The following is a 5,914-nucleotide window of genomic DNA, read 5'->3' on the forward strand; positions in this document are numbered from 1 at the left end:
AGAAGTCAAACAATTATTTTATAAACAATTTTCCCAACACAAAATTAAAATTTTAACTTACCATATAGTTGGATTGGGTACCGACTTTAACGTGAGAAAAGAGCAAGGTATGCGTGCCCCTTGTGAGTAACATACTGCAATTTGTAGGATTATCCAATCCTTTTCCCTCCCACAAATGACGTGGAGAAAAAATATTCAAATTAGTAAATACACGTGTCAAAGCCGACGACGTGGCAGTGAAAGAAAGCTTCGTGTACCTCAAGAATTAGTTTTGATGCTATAAATGTTCGCAGGGTATATCCCATATCCTCCCTCCCACAAGAAAGGAGCTCGTCCATTTTCACATCCCCAATCCAGACCGGATCCAATCGCGGCCTTTTCATTTCAACAACTTATTCACAGATAGAATCTCGACTGCTACCTTCTTGTTTTAGTTCAATCCTGTCGTTGTGGGTTTCTGAAATAAGGCCTAGGGTTTCATTTTCAGCCTGACTTGATTGACCTATCGTAAGAGTGATGGAATTGAGATTTGAAGGCGGATCTGCATAAATCTGGACTGCCATGAGAGCCGCGTCATTTCACCCTATCTCATTGGGTTACCTGGACGAGCCGAGGCTTCTCTTTTCTGGGGGAGGAGCTCTTGATATCCGTTCCAGGTCAAATACATCATCAAAAGATCGGATTTCTTTCACCAGGCCGTGTGAGGTCGTCCTTTTCCAGAACAAATCTTTCTAGAATCGCATTAATGGAAGGCGTTCTGGACATGGATAAGTCCTTTATCACCTCCCTGGATAACTCTTATGCTTGCTCATCCAACGCGGCTGCAGGCAAAACGGTAATATTTTTTGATTTTGGGTCCATATATTTAAATTTTGTAAATACCTCTGAATCTTTGCATTGGATTAGATTAGATTTAATGTGCTTCCTTGGGGATTTTCTTCGGAAGTTTTTTTTTTTTGGTTAATTTATAGAAACCCCTTTTAGGGAAATAACTCCCGTGACCCTTGGGAAAGTCCTGGAGGTATTTCCGGGGATTTTCCCTAAAATGTGAACTTATTTTTAATTTTAGAAACCCTATTTTCGGATATAACTTCCGTGATGGCCTTTGGGCAAGGCCCGCAGGAATTTCTGGGGATTATCCCCAAAATGTAAACCTTATGGAAAACCATTCCTATACATTTCAAGCTGGAAATCATGTTTATTATTATTGTTTTTATCTATAAATATTAATCTAATTCCACTATCTAGACATCCTTCCCAATTAACCGTCTAGACATCTTTCCCAATTCAACCGCCTCGTTTCTGCTTGCTCATTATCGTTGTCCATAGATTCAGCATTCATTTTCTAATCATGTCCGTCAAATGGTCATCGAAAGAGCTTAACAGTTAACCTCAATATTTGTAATTTTTTTTTTTCAAAAGTAGTTGTTGAACCCAAGTGCCGGTTAAGCTCTATAAGATCATGGTTTGGCCTTGTAACTCATAGGCTTTTAGTGTTCATTTGGGTTAAGAAAATGACAAATTAAATCTCTCCCTTGGTTAAATGGAAAAAGGCTGCATTAGAAGTAGCTCAACATTCTACCTGGCAAAAGTTTTTAAAGAATCATTTAGGCTGTGCAAATGACCTCTGATATGATATATTGGTATGGTTTAGCTGCTAGTTTGAAGATTATATAATTACAAATTTTGGCTTACATTTGGTAGATTGAACTGTCTAGACTCTAGAGTAGGGCTGCCGATCTCCAGTACTTCTGTGTTGTTGATAATTCTATTATTTGGAAGCTCTGATAAGCTCGATAGGATTGTACATATGTCTCATTTAAACAGTTGGTTATTATTAACTATTAATTATCTTAAATACTATTTTGCTAATTGAAGTTGAGGTTCTTACATGATGTCTTGTAACAATGTACTTATGAATTTTCAGGTGCAGGATGAGGGAAAACAGTTTTATACTCCCAACGTTGCGGCTTTTCAAAATGCGGATGACTCTTGCATCTGTGCGATTTGCCTTGATACTATACAACCAGAAGAGACTGCTCAGATAAAAGGGTGTGGGCACAATTACTGGTTCGTTCTTCTCAATCTCAATGCATTTGTTTTTGTTCCTTATGCTAGATGGTTTCTATTATTATTTTGTAATGTTTTATTCTTGGAAAATGTGAAGACTAGATTGTATCCTTAGCCACAATTGTCGTTCAGTGCTTTGTAAATGTTTGTTTATCTAAATTTTAGAGTTGATATTTATTTCGTGATTTCCATTTCCATTAAGAACCGATTGAAATGAAAATTTGAATGGAATTGGGTGCCAATGTAGCAACCATATGAGGGCCTTAGTTTATGAATTTGATTTTATTTACTTTTCACTTGAAGATTAGTGGAAAGGGTTGAAAGGGCTTTTGAGGCATTGTCTTTTACTGTGAATTCCCAATCAAGCCCAGCAAAACCTAGGCTGCCTAGTTGTTTCTTTTTGAGGGCAGTCAAAGATAAACATATTGCTCTATAATTGTTTTCTGGATTTCAATGTTCTAACCCATGATGATACACAAGAATGTACCGTGAATCACACATATAAACTATGATCTAAGGTTTTCTCCTTTGACGAATAAAGATAGGGCAGCAGAATCTCACAGCTAGTTCATCTGGATCTCATTACAAGAATATTCCGTGTCACCACCATTGATACTGCCACTGTGCTATCCTCCCTAGTCCAAAGTATTCAAGCCAAGTGGTGGGGTAGATGACTCAAGAAATCACCATCATCAAAAAGTCATCGAAATTGGACGGCTCTGGGTTCGGCTTTAAGTTCTAAGTTTGAAATCTTTGAAATAATCGATGCCAGTGCATTGGACAGCAGCCATTGGCTAATTCCAGGACATGCGTGATGTGAGTGTCGGACATCCATGGGATGCAAGCCTTAATCAGGGTATCTGCCACGTTAGTGTTCAACACTAAATGCTCCACATGTCTAGGTTTTCAACTTACTGACTTGTAACACATCTGTTGTGTTTCTTATGTTTTTTCTGTACACAATATGATGTCTTGTTTCAACTGTGCTCAGTTGTCCTAGTTTAAAGCTTCTTTCAGCTGTTTTAGAACGTAGTATAAACTCTGCTGTCCAGGGTATGATATATGCCAATATCAGGATATATGTGACGTTAGTGTCCAAAACTCATGGCATCCGTGTTCCACATGTCCAGGTGTTCAACGTGCTGACTCGCAACGCATGTCCTTTGAGTAAAGTGTTGCGTTTCATAGATTTTTGCTGTCCACAATATGATGTGTTATTTCAACTGTGCTCACTTGTCCTAGTTTAAAGCTTCTTTTGCTCTTTCATAGATTTTTGTTGTCCACAATTTGATGTGTTATTTCAGCTCTTCTTACTTGTCCTAGTTTAGTGCTTCTTTTGCTGTTTTCTAATGTAATAGAAACTCAGCAGCTGCAGCTTTAAAGTGGGGTTTTTAATCCTCGTGAGCGACTATTATTTAAAAAAATTTCATCATGAATGTTGTGTTTCTATGATTCGAATCAATTATATTCGTATTGTAGTTCACGTTGTTTTATCATCTGCTAATGAAAGGTTTTACAGTACTTTGTAAAATACCAAACTTTGGTTTGTTTGTGCTCTGGGCAGCGTATCATGCATTCTTCGATGGGCTTCTTACGTGGACAATCCTTGGTGTCCTCAATGCAAGCACCGTTTCTCCTCGCTGTATGTGTACAGAGCACTAGATGGGAGGTATATTTTTAACCTTGTTTGGCTTTGTATATTCAAAATTTACCGATGGAACTTGTTACTCATAAGTTCTCATTTCAGAATCTTGGTATTGGTGCCTAATGACTCTTTGTGTTGTTTTTGAAGTATGCACGATTACATGGTTGAAGAAAGCATATGCCTGCTGTTGCGAGCACCATGGTTTGAGCTTTTTCCACCCCAGGAGGCATATGATGAACAAGATGATTCCCCATACGAAGATGAGATTGACGAGGAATACTATGGCACATCAAATATTCGTTTAGGGAATCGACGTTGGGGTGATTCCGGGTATGTGAGAGCAGGTCGTAAAGAAGCTAGACCGGTAGGAGCTCGTGGCCATGGAACTAATCATGAGGCAGGTGGTTCATCGGCTAGGGCAAGCAAAGGAAAAGAAGTATCAAAAGAAGCAGTTGGAAGGCGAGCCTTGAGAGCACAGAAGCGTGAGGCTGCAGATAAGGCTGCTGCAGCAAAGCACCAGAAACACTTACAGAAGTTAGGTCGTAAGGCTTTCTAGAAATACTTTTAGGATGAACAAACATTATTTTGTTATGTTCATGTTCTAAAGGTTTCCTTTCTTTCTCAAGGTGCCAGGATGCCTACTGTAGTATTCTTTTTTGTCCTTAACGTCTAGAGTTCAAGACTCAATCATCCTTCTATGTATATGATTTCTTATGTTCATACTTCATTTCTCATCTGTTAGTTTGTGCAACTTTTACTACATTGTTTAAGATCAAGACTAAAATTAATTAAGTTGGATTTAACCTTTTGCTGTTTATTTCATTAGTTTGTGTAACTTTTACTACATTGTTTAAGATCAAGACTAAAATTAATTAAGTTGGATTTAACCTTTTGCTGTTTATTTCATTAGTTTGTGAAATTTGAATTTGCATTTCTCTCCTCCCTTAGTGCCATTAGGCAATGACGCGAAAACATTTTTTAAGAATTTCAGGACTAAATGAACAAGCAATTAATGTTTTGCTGTATGTTTCATTTGTTAGCGAAATTAGTGTTTAGATTTGCAATGATTCCTTCCTAAGGTATCTGCAGGAAAGGATGTGTGTTGAGCATATCTTAGATGGGAATAGTTGTTCTGAAAAGCGATGAGTAGTTGCAGAGATGCGTATTCAAATATAGCGATGAGTAGTTGCAGAGATGCGTATTCAAATATAATTTAATGTATGTTTGCCAATAATAAAGTTCTTCCACACAAAATAACTTTATTGGTCAGAAATTGCAAGGGCTTTTTTATTTGAATTGATCTAGAGTACTTTTCTTTATTGATGCCCATTTGATCACTAGATTATATTTATGGTGGCATTTTTTATGTTTCCAAAAGGCACTATAAGTCAACAGACTATTCACCATGAGCATCATGGTTTTCACACTACACGTTATGGAATATGCCCACTAAACACACTGCATACACTTATAAAATATGTTCAATTTGGTGCTCTACTCCAGCGTCACTAAACACTGCATACATTTATAAAATATGTTCAATTTGGTGCTCTACTCCAGCGTCACAATTTGTGAAAAACTTGAATATCATCATGTCTATCACACTGCATGTGAGTTCAAGTCTACTTGCTCGTTTCTAGGATCATGTTGGCAAAGATCATTATAATTGGTGAAAATTAGACTTTTTTCAATGGGCAGATTAAAATAAAAACCGTCACGATTTTGATTAATGTTATAATATTTTAATATTAGCTACAAGGAAAGGCCTCAAGGCAAAGATCATTATGGTTGGTGAAAATTGGACTTTTTACAATTGGCAGATTAAAATCAAAACCGTCACAATTTTGATTACTGTTATAATATTTTAATATTAGCTACAAGGAAAGGCCTCAAGGCATTCTTTATGGTGGGAGGAAATGAGGACCACTCATAATTCCGAAATAAGGAGGTTGACTGGAAGGAAATTTAAACAAGGTTGTTTAAAGGGAAATATTTAATTGAACGCGATAGCGGCATTGACAATAGATATAAAGAATTTTATGATTTAAAATTGGGAGGAATTTTAGAGCTTGTTTAAGGGGAAATGTTTAATTGAACGCTACGTTGACCATTAAATTGGGGAACCCATTTATTGTGCCACATGCCATACCTAAGACGAGAAGGCCAAAGGAAAACATTTTTTAAATTATCTCAATGAAG

General features: G+C 37.0%; 1 protein-coding gene across 2 annotated transcripts; it reads left to right on the forward strand.

Annotated features, from left to right (window-relative positions):
* The first annotated feature begins 293 nt into the window (after positions 1 to 293).
* On the forward strand, positions 294 to 4,537 carry LOC149142475 (uncharacterized). 2 transcript variants are annotated; one of them, XM_089446707.1, is made up of 4 exons: positions 294 to 835; positions 1,934 to 2,070; positions 3,635 to 3,739; positions 3,863 to 4,537. In XM_089446707.1, exons 1-4 carry the CDS (start codon positions 746 to 748, stop codon positions 4,269 to 4,271), a joined length of 741 nt encoding a protein of 246 aa, XP_089302833.1. In that variant the 5' UTR covers positions 294 to 745; the 3' UTR covers positions 4,272 to 4,537. The 2 variants fall into 2 exon arrangements, with proteins under 2 accessions (XP_089302833.1, XP_089302832.1); XM_089446706.1 differs by having other exon boundaries at positions 297 to 835; positions 1,928 to 2,070.
* Positions 4,538 to 5,914: the final 1,377 nt, after the last annotated feature.

The sequence above is a fragment of the Pinus tabuliformis genome, chromosome X, assembly GCF_031772625.1.
Source record: "Pinus tabuliformis cultivar Carrire ecotype Pingquan chromosome X, CPIR1, whole genome shotgun sequence".
Classification (NCBI taxonomy): domain Eukaryota; kingdom Viridiplantae; phylum Streptophyta; class Pinopsida; order Pinales; family Pinaceae; genus Pinus; species Pinus tabuliformis.

What these genes read in the sequence shown, in the direction of transcription:
- LOC149142475 (XM_089446706.1), top strand. Translation starts at nt 746, where the DNA reads ATGGAAGGCGTTCTGGACATGGATAAGTCCTTTATCACCTCCCTGGAT. An exon ending in GGGTGTGGGCACAATTACTG is followed by an intron (nt 2,071 to 3,634) that starts GTTCGTTCTTCT and finishes TGCTCTGGGCAG; the next exon opens with CGTATCATGCATTCTTCGAT. An exon ending in TACAGAGCACTAGATGGGAG is followed by an intron (nt 3,740 to 3,862) that starts GTATATTTTTAA and finishes TTGTTTTTGAAG; the next exon opens with TATGCACGATTACATGGTTG.